The sequence below is a fragment of the Giraffa tippelskirchi genome, chromosome 1 (assembly GCF_054371585.1).
Source record: "Giraffa tippelskirchi isolate mGirTip1 chromosome 1, T2T-mGirTip1v1.2.pri, whole genome shotgun sequence".
NCBI classification, from domain to species: Eukaryota; Metazoa; Chordata; class Mammalia; order Artiodactyla; family Giraffidae; genus Giraffa; species Giraffa tippelskirchi.
In genome coordinates, this window is record NC_137275.1 from 107,683,299 (window position 1) to 107,700,200 (window position 16,902).

General features: G+C 39.0%; 1 protein-coding gene across 5 annotated transcripts in view; it reads left to right on the top strand.

Annotated features, from left to right (window-relative positions):
• The first annotated feature begins 9,904 nt into the window (after positions 1-9,904).
• The window catches only part of LOC145506114 (N(6)-adenosine-methyltransferase non-catalytic subunit METTL14), a 50,384-nt gene continuing 43,386 nt past the window's right edge, over positions 9,905-16,902 (top strand). For 4 of the 5 annotated variants that reach the window (XR_014053556.1, XM_081489995.1, XM_081489973.1 and 1 more), the window contains exons 1-5: positions 9,905-10,126; positions 14,164-14,252; positions 14,902-14,989; positions 16,295-16,375; positions 16,724-16,811. Coding sequence is in view for 4 of the 5 variants with exons in the window: in XM_081489995.1 (XP_081346121.1) it covers positions 10,061-10,126; positions 14,164-14,252; positions 14,902-14,989; positions 16,295-16,375; positions 16,724-16,811 (412 nt within the window). In the remaining variant the exon portion in view is untranslated. Of the gene's footprint in view, positions 10,127-14,163; positions 14,253-14,901; positions 14,994-16,294; positions 16,376-16,723; positions 16,812-16,902 lie in introns of all 5 variants that reach the window. The other variant, XM_081489984.1, reaches the window with a different exon arrangement.

Sequence of the window (16,902 nt, forward strand, 5' to 3'; positions counted from 1 at the left end):
GTCACATCCATGCATGACTACTGGAAAAACCATACCTTTGACTAGACAGACCTTTGTTGACAAAGTAATGTCTCTGCTTTTTAATATGCTGTCTAGGTTGGTCGTAACTTTTCTTCCAAGGAGCAAGCATCTTTTAATTTCATGGCTGCAGTCACCATCTGCAGTGATTTTGGAGCCCCCAAAATAAAGTCTCTCACTGTTTCCATTATTCCCCCATCTATTTGCCATGAAGTGATGGACCGGATGCCATGACCTTAGTTTTCTGAATGTTGAGTTTTAAGCCAACTATTTGATTTTGCCTACTTTCTTGAATTTAAGTCTGAACTTGACAATAAGGAGTTCATGATCTGAGCCACAGTTAGCTCCTGGTCTTGTTTTTGCTGACTGTATAGAGCTTCTCCATCTTTGGCTGCAAAGAATATAATCAATCTTATTTCGGTATTGACCATCTGGTGATGTCCAGATGTCTCTGCTTACTCCTTGAAATAAAAGTTATGACCAACCTAGACAGCATACTAAAAAGCAGAGACATTACTTTGCCAACAAAGGTCCATGTAGTAAAGCTATGGTTTTTCCTGTAGTCATGTATGGATGCGAGAGTTGGACTATAAAGAAAGCTGAGCACTGAAGAATTGATGCTTTTGAACCGTGATGTTGGAGAAGACTCTTGACAGTCCCTTGGACTGCAAGGAGATCCAACCAGTCCATCCTAAAGGAAATAAGTCCTGAATATTCATTGGAAGGACTGATGTTGATGCTGAAACTCCAATACTTTGGCCACCTGATATGAAGAACTGACTCATTTGAAAAGACCTTGATGCTGGAAAAGTTTGAAGGTGGGAGGAAAAGTGCACGACAGAGGATGAGATGGTTGGATGGCATCACCGACTCAATGGACATGAGTTTGAGTAAACTCCAGGAGGTGGTGATGGAAAGGGAGGTTTGGCGTGATGCAGTCCATGGGGTCGCAAAGATCGGACACGACTGAGTGACTGAACTAACAAACTGACTGAAGCCAACTTTTTCACTCTCCTCTTTCACTTTCATCAATAGGCTCTTTAGTTCTTCACTTTCTGACATAAGGGTGGTGTCATTTGCATATCTGAGGTTATTGATATTTCTCCTGGAAATCTTGATTTCAGCTTGTGCTTCATCCAGCCCAGCATTTCTCATGATGTACTATGCATATAAGTTAAATAAGCAGGGTGACAATATACAGCCTTGATGTACTCCTTTCCCTATTTGGACTAGTCTGTTGTTTCATGTCCAGTTCTAACTGTTGCTTCTTGACCTGTATACAGATTTCTCAGGAGGCAGGTCAGGTGGTCTAGTATTCCCAACTCTTGAAGAATGTCCCACAGTTTGTTGTAATCCACACAAAGGCTTTGGCGTAGTCAATAAAGCAGAAGTAGATGTTTTTCTGGAACTCTCTTGCTTTTTCAATGATCCAAAGGATGTTGGCAATTTGATCTCTGGTTCCTCTGCTTTTTTAAGTCCAGTTTGAACATCTGGAAGTTCACAGTTCACATACTGTTGAAGCCTGGCTTGGATAATTTTGAGCATTACCTTGCTAGCATGTGAGATGAGTGCAACTGTGTGGTAGTTTGAATATTCTTTGGCATTGCTTTTCTTTGGGATTGGAATGAAAATTGACCTTTTCCAGTCCTGTGGCCACTGCTGAGTTTTCCAGATTTGCTGGCATATTGAAGGACCGCACTTTCACAGCATCATCTTTCAGGATTTGAAATAGCTCAACTGGAATTCAATCACCTCCACTAGCTTTGTTCATAGTGATGCTTCCTAAGGCCCACTTGACTTCACATTCCAGGATGTCTGGCTCTAGGTGAGTGATCACACCATCATGGTTATCTGGGTCATGAAGATCTTTTTTGTATAGTTCTTCTGTGTATTCTTGCCACCTCTTCTTAATATCTTCTGCTTCTGTTAGGTCCATATCATTTCTGTCCTTTATTGTGACCATCTTTGCCTGAAATGTTCCCTTGGTATCTCTAACTTTCTTGAAGAGATCTCTAGTCTTTCCCATTCTATTGTTTTCCTCTATTTCTTTGCACTGATCACCGAGGAAGGCTTTCTTATCCCTCCTTGCTATTCTTTGGAACTCTGCATTCAAATGGGTATATCTTTCCTTTTCTCCTTTGCCTTTCACTTCTCTTCTTTTCTCATCTATTTGTAAGACCTTCTCAGACAACCATTTTGCCTTTTTGCATTTCTTTTTCTTGTGGATGGTCTTGATCCCTGTCTCCTGTACAATGTCACGAACCTCCATCCACAGTTCTTCAGGCACTCTGTCTATCATATCTAATCCCTTGAATCTATTTGTCACTTCCACTGTATAATCATAAGGGATTTAGGTCATACTTGAATGTTCTAATGGTTTTCCCTACTTTCTTCAATTTAAGTCTGAATTTTGCAATAAGGGGTTCATGATCTGAGCCACAGTCAGCTCCTGGTCTTGTTTTTGTTGACTGTATAGAGCTTCTCCTTTTTTGACTGTAAAGAATATAATCCATCTGATTTCGGTGTTGACCATATGGTAATGTCCATGTGCAGAGTTTTCTCTTGTGTTTTTGGAAGAGGGTGTTTGCTATGACCAGTGTGTTCTCTTGGTAAAACTCTGTTAGCCTTTTCCCTGCTTCATTTTGTACTCAAGGCCTTACTCATTATCTGTACTTAACACATCCTATGGGATTCATCCACCCTATTTTGTGCGCTCCAGCAGAACTGATTTTCACAAATAATACAGTCATTTAAATCACACTAACCAATATTTAAATATTTTTCTTCATATATTTAGTTAAGCATGTTGACATTTTACTTAACCTGTCTTTGCATTATTTTATGCTTTTCACTTGGCCTTGTCTCACTTGCTTCCTTATTTTTGTCATTTTGAAAAGACTAGGGATTTTTTGTGCTAATTCTCCAGGTAAAGCAAACATACTCAATTCTCCACATCTTTCCAGTTAACACTGACATATAATCTGTGAAATGTTCTTCTTTATATTCCAGGAAACCAATCTTTTATAAAAATTTTTTTAAGTATTTTTTAAAATTTACTTGGCTCCACCAGGTCTTATCTGCAACACGTAGGATCTTTGATCTTCATTTCAGCATGCAGGATCTTTCGTTGCAGGCATTCACACTCTTAACTGTGGCATGTGCAATCCATTTCCCTGGCCACAGATAGAAACTGGGCCCCCTTCTTTGGGAGCATGGCATTTTAGCCACTGGACCACCAGGAAAGGCTCCAGAATAATTTAATCACAATGCCCTTAAAAAAATCTATTGACAGATAAGAAAAGCCATCTTAATCCCTGTTTCTTATGTAGTCCATTTATTTGACACACGAGGCTTGCTAAATATTCTCTTGTGCTACAGCTGCACTAGATCTTACCCGTTGTCCTTTTGGGCACAATCACATGCATGGACTGAGAAGCCTGCACCCAGTGGCCATAAATCAGTTTCCATGGATGATGCAGAAAACGTCAAATACTAACTGGCTGTCTCCCATCCCTCCCAAAACAGCTACTTACAACCAACCTTTCCAACGAAGCTTGGAAAAATTAGACAGTTAGCCTCAACCAGTTCATCAATAAGCATTTGTTGAGCGTTTGTTCTTTCCATCCCCGAGAAAAAGAAATGCAAAAAAGCAAAATGGCTGTCTGAGGAGGCCTTACAAATAGCTGTGAAAAGAAGGAAAGTGAAAAGCAAAGGAGAAAAGGAAAGATATTCCCATCTGAATGCAGAGTTCCAAAGAATAGCAAGGAGAGATAAGAAAGCCTTCCTCAGTGATCAGTGCAAAGAAATAGAGGAAAACAATAGAATGGGAAAGACTAGAGATCTCTTCAAGAAAATTAGAGATACCAAGGGAACATTTCATGCAAAGATGGTTCAATAAAGGACAGAACTGGTATGGACCTAACAGAAGCAGAAGATATTAAGAAGAGGTGGCAAGAATACACAGAAGAACTGTACAAAAAAGATCTTCATGACCCAGATAACCATGATGGTGTGATCACTCACCTAGAGCCAGACATCCTGGAATGTGAAGTCAAGTGGGCCTTAGGAAGCATCACTATGAACAAAGCTAGTGGAGGTGATGGAATTCCAGTTGAGCTATTTCAAATCCTGAAAGATGGTGCTGTGAAAGTGCGGCCCTCAATATGCCAGCAAATCTGGAAAACTCAGCAGTGGCCACAGGACTGGAAAAGGTCAATTTTCATTCCAATCCTAAAGAAAGGCAATGCCAAAGAATGCTCAAACTACCACATAATTGCACCTTTCGTACGCACTAGTAGAGTAATGCTTTAAATTCTCCAAGCCAGGCTCAGAATTACATGAATGGTGAACTTCCAGATGTTCAAACTGGTTTTCGAAAAGGCAGAGAAACTAGAGACCAAATTGCCTATATCTGCTGGATCATTGAAAAAGCAAGAGAGTTCCAGAAAAACATCTCTCTCTGCTTTACTGACTATGCCAAAGCCTTTGACTGTGCGGATCATAATAAACTGTGGAGAATTCTGAAAGAGATGGGAATACCAGACCACCTGACCTGCCTCTTGAGAAATCTGTATGCAGGTCAGGAAGCAACAGTTAGAACTGGACGTGAAGCAACAGTTAGAACTGGACATGAAACAACAGACTGGTTCCAAATAGTAAAAGGAGTACGTCAAGGCTGTATATTGTCACCCTGCTTATTTAACTTATCTGCAGAGTACATCATGAGAAACACTGGGCTGGATGAAGCACAAGCTGGAATCAAGATTGTTGGGAGAAATATCAATAACCTCAGATATGCAGATGACACCACCCTTATGGCAGAAAGTGAAGAAGAACTAAAGAGCCTCTTGATGAAAGTGAAAGAGGAGAGTGAAAAAGTTGGCTTAAAGCTCAACATTCAGAAAACTAAGATTATAGCATCTGGTCCCATCACTTCATGGCAAATAGATGGGGAAACAGAGGCAGACTTTATTTTTCTGGGCTCCAAAATCACTGCAGATAGTGACTGCAGCCATGAAATTAAAAGACGCTTACTCCTTGGAAGGAAACCTACACAGCACATTAAAAATCAGGGACATTACTTTGCCAACAAAGGTCCGTCTAGTCAAGGCTATGGTTTTTCCAGTGATCATGTATGGATGTGAGAGTTGGACGGTGAAGAAAGCTGAGCACCGAAGAATTGATGCTTTTGAACTGTGGTGTTTGAGAAGACTCTTGAGAGTCCCTTGGACTGCAAGGAGATCCAACGAGTCCTTCCTAAAGGAGATCAGTCCTGGGTGTTCATCAGAAGGACTGATGTTGAAGCTGAAACTCCAATCTTTGGCCACCTGATGCGAAGAGCTGACTCATTTGAAAAGACCTTGATGCTGGGAAAGATTGAGGGCAGGAGGAGAAGGGGATGACAGAGGATGAGATGATTGGATGGCATCACTGACTCAATGGACATGGGTTTGGGTGGACTCCGGGAGTTGGTGATGGACAGGGAGGCCTCGTGTGCTGCGGTCCATGGGGTCACAAAGAGTTGGACACAACTGAGCGACTCAACTGAACTGAACTTTTCTTTCCAAGGCACTGGGAGAAAGCATTCATTTCTAGTTCTTTAGCTCTTTTAAAAAGTTTCTTACCAAATATATTTTTTAAAACTCATTTAAGAATATCTCTTTTTATTTTAGAAGATTTTCTCTCACCCAGTTATAAGTTAATAAAAAGTACAAGAAAAAAGGTGTTTTAGGAAACTAGATAAAAATTGTCATATACCTGTAAGATTGTGTACATAAAGGAGAATAGAATGAAAATGGGAGAGGTAACAGAGGACTGTTTTGCATATAATGCTGGGTAGTTTAGATTTTAATCCCCTTGAACCTAGAGCTGTGTTATGTAATATAGTAGCTGATATACCAAATATGGTTAATTACATGTAATTAATTAAAATCAAATAAAAATTCTGTTCCTTGGGTACACTAGACACATTTTAAGTCCTCAGTGGATACATATAGCTAGTGGTTTAGTACAAATAGCACATTTGTATAATTATAAAAATTTTTCTTGGACAGCACTGCCCCAGACAGTGGGGAAGCATGTAAAAATTTTTAGTAGAGTTGGAAGTGATAAACTTGTATTTTTCCACAGATCTCTAGGAAGAATTTGATAGACTGAAAACTGCTAGGAAAATTAGGATATGAATCAGGATATGTATCATCCAAGGTTGTGTTTACAGAAATGAAGACTAGGGTGTGTGTGTGTGTGTGTGTGTGTGTGTGTGTGTGTGTGTGTGTTAAGGTGAGGGAAGAGATTACAGTCACAAAGCAAATAAGGAGGCTGAAGGAGAGGTAGAGTTCTTCTTATTTAGGAAAATGGGTGGCTATTGATCCCACTCACTGAAAGAGGAAACATTTTAGAAGTAGAATTAAAAAGATAGGCACAGGGAACTCTACTTAATGCACTGTGGTGACCTGAATGGGAAGGAAATCCTAAAGGGAAAGGATATGTATGTGTATTCATTTTTCTGTTGTAAAGCAACTATACTTCAATAAAAATTAATTAAAAAATAAATGGATGGGGGTAATTGATGAATTCACCTTATAGCCATCTCAACTTTGAGACTGTGAGGGACATTTTAGTAAGATGGACAATAGACAGTTGGATACATAAGTTTGGAAGAGTCATCCTCAAGGAACTTAGGGGGATGCATGGTCAGGTCACTGAAGACGTTTGCTCTCTTGCTGTCTGCACATCCCCTGCACCCCTACTGCCTGCACCCTAATCCCATGACTGACCTTCCTATGCACTTGCCTCAGGCTCCAGCTAGTGATTTAGTGATTGTTCTCATCAAAGGGGTGGTGAGGGGCATGCCCCTCTATTGCTTTCCCTAGTAACTAACGAGCCCACCTGACATCAGTTCCCTTGTAACTGGTAATATACTCCCGGCCCCCCAGTGAAGATGGCCACCATGGCTTGCCTGCCGTCTGCCATACACCATGAGGTGTTGCTCCAGGACTTTGCTTCACACATGTTAGTTCCCCATTCATTAAACCATTGCTGTCTCTGTTGCTAACTCTGGGCTTGAAGCTGGGTGAGCACAGGACTTGTAGGCCTATGGGATGGAGCCCAAGAGGGGAGATGCATTAATTGTTACCTAGAGCTTTCATTTGTTGTTGTTTAGCCATAAGTCATGTCAGAGTCTTTTGTGACCCCATGGACTGTAGCCCGCCAGGCTCCTCTGTCCACAGGATTCTCCTGGCAAAAAGACTAGAGGGGTTGCCATTCCCTCACCCAGGGGAGCTTCCCAATCCAGGAACTGAACCCACATCTGCATTGGCAGGTGGATTCTTTACCAGTGAGCCACCTGGGAAGCCTGCATCTCTCATTACTTCCTTAAAATAAGTGTCTACAAGTAAAATTGCTTTTTCAAAGAATATGAATTATATTTGGGGAATTTACAAATTTCTTCTCCCCCCGCTCCTGCCACACACATTCCCTAGTGGCCCTTATTTTGTCGTAATGAAGAAATATTACTGATGCACATGTACAGTACTCTACAGGTGTGCTGATGTGGTAGTAAAATGCTCAATAAATATCAATGCATATTTGAGTGAACAAAATGTCTATTTACATCACTGATCAATAAAAGTTCAAATCAGTACTCACATGACTGGCAAGTGATGCAGCTAATTTTTAAGTACAAGTTAGTATTGTCTTTTATAGTTCAGGGCCCTTGGAAGTCAGCATACTTTTTCAAGTAGTGCTGCCATTACTCAAAGGATTTTTAGGACTCCTTTTTTGAAACTGCTTTTCAGAGCTACTTATTGAGAAATACGTGACAACTGGTAGAGTCTAGTACTGGTTATTTCCAGCTAAGACAAATGAACAAACACAAAAAAGGGACCCCTAGCATCTGACCTCTAGAACGTGAACCAAGGAAATGTTTTACTATGACCCACCTGTTACTGAGTTTAGCCCTTTTGGCCTAGCCGGGACCACTTGCTTTTGATCTGCAGGATTTAATACTATTTTCAAAAAGTAAATCCCCTCTTGAAGAATACAGACTTGTTACTAATGTCACTAAGTACTTGCCACAATTTCCAATTAAACATGCAGCCACATGACTTTCTTAGTCGACTTCTGCTAGTACTTTGAATTTGGAATAAGATGAGAATATGATGTATGATGGTAATAACTTAAGACTTCAGTCTTTGTTGCCTTCCTATAAAGAGAGGAGCATCACGGAGCCCCCTGCTACAAGCAGGTTATTTCAGTAGGCTATTTGTTTTTATATCTCAGGGTTATTTCCAGCTAAGACAACTGCACAGGCACAAAAAAGGGGCCCCCTAGCATCTGACCTCTAGAATACAACCAAGACTTATTTTCCTTTGACCCATCTGTTATCAAGTCTAGGCTCATACTGCTTGCTGCACAAAAGGCCAGTAATCAAGAGGCAAGTTGTTGGGACAAGAAATAATGACTTCCTTTGGAAAGTCAGTTAAGCAAGAAGAGAGTGGGCTCATACCCCAAAGAACCATCTTGCCTGAGTTAGAATTTAGGCTCTTTTTATAGTAAAAGTGGAGGGAGTAAAGTCAAACACTTTGTTTCCTATCAGCCTCTGGACGGGGATGTGTTAATCTCTTTCTGCTGGCAGTGATTCACAGGTGGGTATGGTCAGGATGTTTCCTATGAGAAGGATTTTAGCGTAATGTGCATTTCCTGGAAAACAGAGTTCCCAGAGATGGGCCATTTATGTATAATTTAAGCTTATAGACAGCATCCCTTTAGTGATTAGCTTGTAATAGAGGACAAAAAAGTCAAAGTGAAAGTATTAGTCGCTCAGCCCTGTCCAACTCTTTGCGATCCCATGGACTGTAGCCTGCCAGGCTTCTCTGTCCATGGGATTTTCCACACAAGAATACTGGAGTGGATTGCCATTCCTTTCTCCAGGGGATCTTCCTGACCCAGAGGTCGAACCCAGGTCTCCTGCATTGCAAGCAGTTTCTTCACTGTCTGAGCCACTTATTACACATTCACTTCCTTAAACAAAAGAATCCATAAGAATGCATTCTGGTAAAACAGGAAACTTCTCAAGGGTTAGTGAGTTGTGAAGAGCATGAGCATATGCAGTGACTGTTCCCTGTGTTGTGCAGTGCTAAGTCGCTTCAGTCGTGTCCAACTCTCTGTGACCCTATGGACTGTAGCCTGTCATGTTTCTCTGTCCATGGGATTCTCCAGGCAAGAATACCGGAGTGGGTTGCTGTGCCCTCCTCAGGGGATATTCCTGACTCAGGGATCAAACCCGTGTCTCTTATGTCTCATGCATTGTTGTTCCCTATCTAAAGGGAAATATAATAATAAAAATCTCAAACATCTCCATGGTGGTATGCTTTTAGCTGTTTATTTTTTCAATCTTCAACTCTGTGAAGTAGCCACTCTTATCACTCCTACTGTACAAATGAGAAAACCAGAGGCACAAGAGGGTGATTAACTAGCCAAGGCCATTCAGCTAGTAAAGGACAGTCCCAGGTTTAAACCCGGCAATCGGACTCGAGCCTGTGCTTTTAGCAAAAAACCTGGTAGCCAGCAATTTTTAAAACGTCAGCACTGGCAACTGGGGAATTATTGAAAAAGGGAATCGACAATACGACCCACAACTCGGAAACAGTGCTAACAGACCTAGGAAGGCTGCAGTCCCAGGAGAGGACAGTGAGAAGCCAGGCCACCTGCCCGCACCATTCTGACAGCCTGCGCACCATTCTGACAGCCCGCGCTCTCGGAAGGGCGGACACCTTCCGTGACGCCCCCTGCGCCGCAGGACACTCATTGGGCCTCTGCTAAATGGCGTCAAATCGCGGGCGTCCAGGAGGAGGCGGGACTTCCGGGTCCCGTGGCGCAAAATTCCGGCCGCGCCGGAAAGGCCTACTGAGGAGAGGGTATTGGGTACCCGCCTCCTGAAGCGGCTGGAAAATTTTGTGTTCTACAGATTCCGAAGAGAAATTGGGACAAGGATTCATCCGCTAATTGCCAATTTTCGAGGTAGTGGAAAACTAGTCGGGACATGGACAGCCGCTTGCAGGAGATCCGGGAGCGGCAGAAGTTACGTCGACAGCTTCTCGCGCAGCAGGTCCGCGGCCCAGGGAGGGGTCGCGAATACGCGTGCGCGGCATTCCCCGTCCCTTTCTCCTCGCTTTTCCGCCTCCTCATCTGCCACGGGGCATCCCTTTCTGGTCTCGAGACTTTAATGCTGGGACCTGCCTACCCTCTGTGCCCCGAATCGTTCCCCTTTCATGTTGTGGTCCTTGTGGTGGTGCTAAACCGACCGCCACGCGTGGTCTTCAGCATCATTTATGGAATGCCCGCTAGGTGTCTGGCATAGTGCTCAGTGACGAGGATACAAAACTTGGGTGTTTGTGTATAAGTTATCGCGGTTCACGCGAGGAAAGGGGACTCGTTATCCCCTCAGTTTCTCTTCACTTTTTAAGTAGTCGTTTGTGTCTTGGTTTTCTCGTATCAGCGCCTGATTCATGAGATTGTGGCTTCATTGTGAAATAGGTTTACAGTGTTTTTTCTGGGATAATATCTAAAGGCCTCATTGGAAGTAGCCTGAGTGTAAATGTTAGGTTCTGCATCATGGGTGTTGCAGTCGACTGTGCTGTGTACCGTATCCTCGTCATTACCCACAGCTAAACGTTTGAATTCTTTTATCAGTCACAACAAATCTCTGAAAGGGGTAGCATTATCTTCACATAATGAAACACAGGCGCCGGTGGTTAACTAACTTTTCCCCCGAGTCGTTAACCGCTAGGCCAGTAAGTTGAACCCAGGTTTGTCTGTCCAAAGCTTATCTTCACTGCTTCTTGTGTGTAAGTTGACACGTGCTGATTAGTAGAGTACACGTGCAGAGAATGCACATGCACATCTTTGCTTAAAGTCAGAGGCTGTGTTTTCCTTTCTACCCCTCGGGTCAGTAAAAGTGATGGGGGAAATGCTCATAAGCTTTAATGAGGAATCTTAATAGTTATTCAAAAATAGTAATTTTTTTCTGTTTTAAGTCTTGGCTTTAGTAAATGAAAATCAAAGATATAGCTTCTTTTATGACATGAAAAGATTTATGGTATAGCGTTTAAAATGTCGGTGTTTAGGGACTTCTCTGTTGGTCCAGTGGTTAGGACTCTGCGATTTCATGGCTGTGGCCTGGGTTCAATCCCTGGTTTGGGAACTCAGATCCCTTAAGCCCCGTGGTGTAAGCCAAAAAAAAAAATGGGTGTTTGGAATCAGATCTGTTTCTGTGCCTCTGACATTATGATTTTTTGACAAATCAGATATCTTTTTCAAGCCTTCTTTATCCCAATTGCTTTTATCATGTTATGTTTGAAAATATCCAGTGGCTCTTTATTACAACCAAGTAAGATTTTTACACTTAAGTTTTGAATTCAGACCTATATTTGACTCAAAATACATACATAAGGAATTATTTCTTGAATGTCTTACTATGTACCAGGAACTCTTGTAGATGTTGGTAACTCAGCTATGAATAATAGGTTATCCTACCATTAGAGAACTTACATAGTGTACAGCATTTACTAATGGCTACTGTTTATTAAGTCCCTTGTATGTGTCAAAGAACTTGACAAACTTTTACATATGTTATATTTTATCATACAAGTCAGATGCTATCTGGATCTTATAGATGAAGAAAATAAAGCTCAAAGAATTTCCCTTACACGCTGAAGGTGACAAAACTTAAGTTTGCCAGCTTCAGTGTTAGGCCTCTCTGTGCTCTTTTCAATACACCTGGCTCCTTCTTGGTATAACTGGTTAGAAACCATTCCACCTGGGTGAGGATGGCCAATATCATCAATGGTAGACTTCCACTTTACCAGCAGCCTTTTTTTTTTCACTTACTATGTGAACAAGACTGGTTGCTCTCCAGAAAGTTATTTGTGTAATATAATAGACTTTATAATTTTTAAGAAGTGTCCTTTCTTTCTGGTTTCTATCCTTTATGGCACAGCCGTGGTCAGAACTTTGTGATGAAACTTGGTCTGGAACTCCCTGGTTTAGGCTTTTCTCTCTCTGTGTGTCTGTTGTCCTGAATGTTGGGTCCACTACTGTACATCACTAACTCATAAATACAATTCCAGTTGGGTTAATCTTCTACCCTAACTCTGTTTCTTACCCAAAGTTAGTTTTTAATAAGTTTTTTAATAAGTTTTTGTTGATTCATGAACTTCAAAGTAGAGCACAACTCAACGTATATAATTTGCTTGATTTGCTTTTGGCTGCTGGATGAAGATATCAGGTGCAGTGTATAGGCACAAACTATGATTGTGGCCATTGATGCTGCCACCAGTAATTTACACCTGCTTTTTAACTTGTAGCTTTGTTTTTAAAAATTAATATACTTCCAAAGGATACCAAATTGTCATAATTATTCAAATAATATATTTAGTGCTACCACAGTGGAAATGGCAACCCACTCCAGTATTCTTGCTTGGAAAATTCCATGGACAGAGTAGCCTGGTGGGCTGCAGTCAAGGGGGAATCACAAAGAACTGGACACAACTGAGCACGCACACACCCACCCACCCACGATGGAAAGTCTATTTAATTACTCCAGTCATTCCACAATTAAAAAAAAAAAAATGTTGGAACACAAGATGATTATGTATGTAAGCACAATTTGATCTAAAGCGTTTGTCTTATAAAACATCGTATTCTAATTTAGGCCTTGGCAAGAAATCTCATTGGTTTATTCACATATTTATTGAGCATCTATTATAAGTCAGACTTTATAATAGCTCCTGAACATATAGATATCAACAGGACAGAGTTCTTCCTCAGTGAGCTAACAATTCAATGGGGGGAGAAGTAGACAAAAGTAAACATAAAATAATTGAGGTGTACAAATATAAAATAATATAAATAGGGAATAAACAAAAGTAAAACAAAATTAGTTTGTATTTTTATCTGAATGAGAAAATGAGGAGGTAAGGGAAAAATGGAAGGAGACTACCTATTCTCTCTCTAGTGTTCATAGAAGAACTCTCTGAGAAAGTGACTTGTGTTTATCTGAGAACTGAAGGGAGTGGAGTCAGTCGCTTTCATGGGAAGAAGGTTAAAAAGCATTTCCCCTACAGGAAGTAGATGTGTTTTCTGACAAAACAGAGGAGGGATCAGGAAAATTTTATGGAAGAATTAAAATATCAGAACAGTTAATATATTAGAAGAGATTTATCAGTGGGGAAACTTTAGGGGAGTCATGGAATAGTCTAAAGAGGCAGTGGAAATTAATATAATTGTTTAATAAAAATTGTTTAATAATGACTGGGCGCTAGTATTGTATGCTTTCTCACCTTTTTTGAGCTCAAGGGGCTATTTAATGCAGACTTCCTCATGCTCTTATTGTGCTTAAAAATGTTAAGTGATTCCTCATGGCCTATAAATTGCTTTCTATACCTTTGGTTTGGTTTTTAATTTTTCCGTGAATTGATGCCACAGTTTGTAGCCAGACTTACCTCAACTAGTGATTTGTTTACATTTGTATTTTGCAAAATTTCCCCAACTGCCAGCCGTAATTTGCATAACTATTTTTCAGGTATTTGGACAGTTTAGTATTGTGCTTGTAATCATTATATAAAGACTTGGTTTGAATAAAACCAAATAGGTATTTATTACAATATGGGATAAATAAGGTATAGCACATGAAGTATATGTACCATATAAAATAAATAAGGAATGGTACACAGATGGATGAAAAGTGTTTAACATAATGCCTATCAAACTATAAACACTGTTAGCTGCTTTTTTTTGTTACTATTACTACTACTAAATCGTGTTTTATTATTTACTTTAAAAGAAGATTGGCTCAAGTTAATTGTTTTGATATACTGATATAACTGTAAGTTATACTGATATAACTTAAAGCATAAAATACTTTTCAGCTGTCCAAATCATTCTTAAATAACGTGGTTTTGTTTCAAGGTACTTCTGTTTTTCCTGCAAGGTCAATAGTCCATTTGCTTGCTATGGTAGTTAGGGATAGTTCTTTCTTTCTTTTTTTTTTTTTTTTTACTATTTAATGTATTAAATGCTGCTACAAATGGCTAGAAAGGATATTCAGCGCATTGTGTTCTAATTTTGATTTTTGCCTTTTCTCAGTTGGGAGCTGAAAGTGCCGACAGCATTGGTGCTGTGTTAAATAGCAAAGATGAGCAGAGAGAAATTGCTGAAACAAGAGAAACTTGCAGGTCAGTAGAATAATTGCTTTTTATAAGCGGTATGTTAATATTTGCAAAAGGATCATTGCTTTAATAAACAATAATCTTAGGTATCAAGTATGTTGTTATGATAAGCATCAGCATACCAATTTGGAAAACAATTGATTTTTATTGTCTATGAGTTATGAAATGCTTATTTTCTTAATATAAGTTCTCATTTATGAACTAGTTAGAAAATGGAATGTTAGACTGAGAATTAGCTTATGTACCATATATAATTTTATTTTAAAAATCCTTATTTAAAAAAAAGTGCTTTACCCTAAAAGTGATACTCATTTGATAGTTCATAAAGCATTTAGAATTTTTCAGTATTGTAGTTACCAATTAGAACATCAATTTCACTCAAGACAGATTAAAATGGTATGTAATGTAGAAATTTCTCTTTGCCATACATACCTTATAAAAACTTATTTTCTCATTTGGTTGCTTTCTCAAAAATAAAGTACAAAGTTATTAATCAGGTTGTGATACTTTTAAAATTTATAAACCAAGTGAATGGATACTGTTTAGTCAGGAAAAATTTGTCTTGTTCTGTCTTTTTAAAACTGTTCTTTAATATTAATGGATACGTGTATACATCTTATGTATTTGTGAGTGATATTTCAGTTTTAATTTTCAGGGCTTCCTATGATACCTCTGCTCCAAACGCAAAACGTAAGTATCAGGATGAAGGAGAGACAGATGAAGACAAGATGGAAGAATACAAGGCGAGTAGAGAATGGGGCAATGTTTTGGGCAAGAGAAAAATAAGTCCTTACAATCTGTAGAGTCTTATTTAGGAAAACAAATTTGACAAAAGTTGAATTTTGACAAAACACTAAATAACGTCAGTAGCATATATGTCACCACTTATATCAATTTACTCATTTTAATAGAAGAGGTATGTGGATTAAATCAGGTGATGTATGTAAAGCACTAAGCGTAATGCCTAGTAAGCTCTAGGCAACAACATTCTTAAATAAGAGCAAGGAGGTAGATGTACCAGTAACGTTGGATAATTGGATCAATTTTCAGGAGGCTACACTGTCTTTTATGAGTTGTATTATTCCATCTTAACAATATAGGGTAGTGCAGTTAAAATATTTTGAGAATCCATGGGCTAGATGACAGTGTAGAAGCATTTTTAACAGAGGCCCAAGCAAAAAAACCCAACTTCTGAACTTGTAGTTGCATTATTTAGGTGAAAAAAAAGTAAAGGGCAAAAAACCTATCTCCATTTTTTCGAATTATTGTTATACAGCTGTATTTAACAAATGAGAATAAATAGTTTGAGTAAATCTCTAAGTATAATTACCTAATTTCATAAAAACTATGTTGTGTGTTGGGCTTCCCTGGTGGCTTAGTGGTAAAGAATGTGCCTGCCAGTGCAGGAGACATAAGAGATGTGGGTTCAATCCCTGGGTTTGAAAGATCCCCTGGTGGGGAAGATGGCAACCCACTCCAGTATTCTTGCCTAGGAAATCCCACTGACAGAGAGGCCTGGCAGGCTACAGTCCATGCGGTCGCAAAGAGTTGGACCCATCTTTGCGAAACAAAAATATTGTGTGTTGGTTGCATTTGATATATCCTAATATATAACTTAAATATTTGTGATTATGTTAGATTAAAGCATATACACTTCCTAATATTTTAACATTTTTGACCTATAAAATAGCGATTTCTTTTGGTTTGCTCTAGTAGAAGTAAAATTGCCCCATTGGTGGGCCTGTCTTTCATGATTTAAGCTAAATTCTAATAATTTAAAGTATTATATCTAAGGTAAATATAGATAACTTAGTCAACAGAATTAGTAGTTATAGACAGTTATTATTGAGAATGAAAAGGAAATTTTTATTATAAACATAGCTAGTTACAGGTAATGACAAAGCAAAGACTTCAATGTTTGACTTTAATGGTAATTTGAAAAATTTACGTCTTAGGGAAATAAAATATTTATGAGTCTTAATACTTACGATATAATACATAAGATTCCTCTTAAACATAAAATATCTACTTAATCTTCCTTTTTTAAGGATGAATTAGAAATGCAACAGGAGGAAGAGAATTTGCCATATGAAGAAGAGATTTATAAAGATTCTAGTACTTTTCTTAAGGTAAATAATTTTCAAATCTTTTAACTTTTCATGTTTCAGCCCTTTGCCTGAAAAGATTTTAAATACTTATTTATGTTCAAGATTTTTTTTCAGTTATTGAGGGATCATTTTTATTGTAAAATAAAATATCATTTAAAATTATTCATGAAATGCTCTTCTGATGCTTGGCTATTAATGTCTGTAGATAACTGAATTGTAAACTATCATTTTAGTAGTGATGTTTTTTATTTTTTAAATCTATCAGTTAGCTTATATTTTGCTTGGCCTCATAATAAAAAATAAAGCTCCGAGTTAATGTATCTGTCATCAGAGTGAAAGCTATTAATTTAATTTTGACTTTTTCTTTAGGGAACACAGAGTTTAAATCCCCATAATGATTACTGCCAACATTTTGTAGACACTGGACATAGACCCCAGAATTTCATCAGGGATGTAGGTATGTCTGATTTGTTGGGAATATGCGATTGCCGGCTGTTGGTTACATGCATGTAATTTATCCATTTTGTGGTTTATTTCTAACAAAATTA